General features: G+C 31.3%; 1 protein-coding gene across 3 annotated transcripts in view; it reads left to right on the top strand.

Moving 5' to 3' along the window:
- LOC107718583 (phospholipid phosphatase-related protein type 5-like) overlaps positions 1-998 on the top strand; it is a 40,046-nt gene that overhangs the window by 9,032 nt on the left and 30,016 nt on the right. For all 3 annotated transcript variants that reach the window (XM_016525734.1, XM_016525736.1, XM_016525735.1), the window contains exon 2: positions 234-355. In XM_016525734.1, the coding sequence (XP_016381220.1) occupies positions 287-355 (69 nt within the window). In that variant the 5' untranslated portion in view covers positions 234-286. The remainder of the gene's footprint in view (positions 1-233; positions 356-998) is intronic.

Genomic DNA, 998 nt, shown 5'->3' with positions numbered 1-998 from the left:
ATACATGTATAATGTTTATAGAAATATATATATATATATATGAGCTCTTGTTATAATCGGATTGGACTGCCTTTTTTTCTAATCACCTTTATTAATATTTAGTTTCTATATAGAGTTATGTTTTAATGTAGTCATGCAGGAGAATATCCTTCAGATGTGCAAGGATAAATAAGTTATTATAATTGAGTTTTCTAGCTCCTGACCTGTTCTTTCTTTCTCTTTCATGTGAGAAGAATAAAGTGGGAGTGTGAGAGGAGGAACAGAGCAGAAAGAAGAGGGATCTACAATGGCAGCAGAAGAGAAGCCTGCTGCGAAGAGCAGTAGCTCCATTGTACCATGCTTCCTATTTGTGGAGGTGAGTTATCCTACAGCCTTAACCCATAACCGTAACCCTAACCATAATCATAATCCAGAGTTTATCAAGTAAGATCAGGAAGTTTTATGAACTCTGAATGGGCTCACAGCGAAAGATGTGAGGTTATGTCATGACCTGAAAGGAAGTGAAGCTCAGATCAATACCATCAATGTTGTTAATGATATAGAGAGAAGCTACACTCCAGCTATTAGCTTTGTATTGATTCAGATCAGTTTTACATGTGATTTTGCATGTCATTGTTAACCGTACTTGAAGAAAACAGACCACATTGTCTTTTCTAAATGAATAATTTAAAAAACAAACAGATATACTGTATATTGCATTTTTCATTTCGAAAAGTAAATGTGATCCGTTCTCTCTCTCTGTCTATATGAATAAATATAAACATACATTTATTTGATTAAAATACAGTTTAAATAATTTGAAATAATTGTTTCTATTTTAATATATTTTATAATAATTTCTATAATATAATTCATAATTTCTTTTGACAAAGCAGCAGTCATTATATATATATATACAGTGGGTACGGAAAGTATTCAGACCCCCTTAAATTTTTCACTCTTTGTTATATTGCAGCCATTTGCTAAAATCATTTAAGTTAATTTTTTTTCCTCATTAA

This window comes from Sinocyclocheilus rhinocerous, unplaced genomic scaffold (assembly GCF_001515625.1).
Source record: "Sinocyclocheilus rhinocerous isolate Xijiao unplaced genomic scaffold, SAMN03320098_v1.1 scaffold182, whole genome shotgun sequence".
NCBI lineage: Eukaryota > Metazoa > Chordata > Actinopteri > Cypriniformes > Cyprinidae > Sinocyclocheilus > Sinocyclocheilus rhinocerous.
This window is presented reverse-complemented; position numbering and strand designations above follow the sequence as displayed.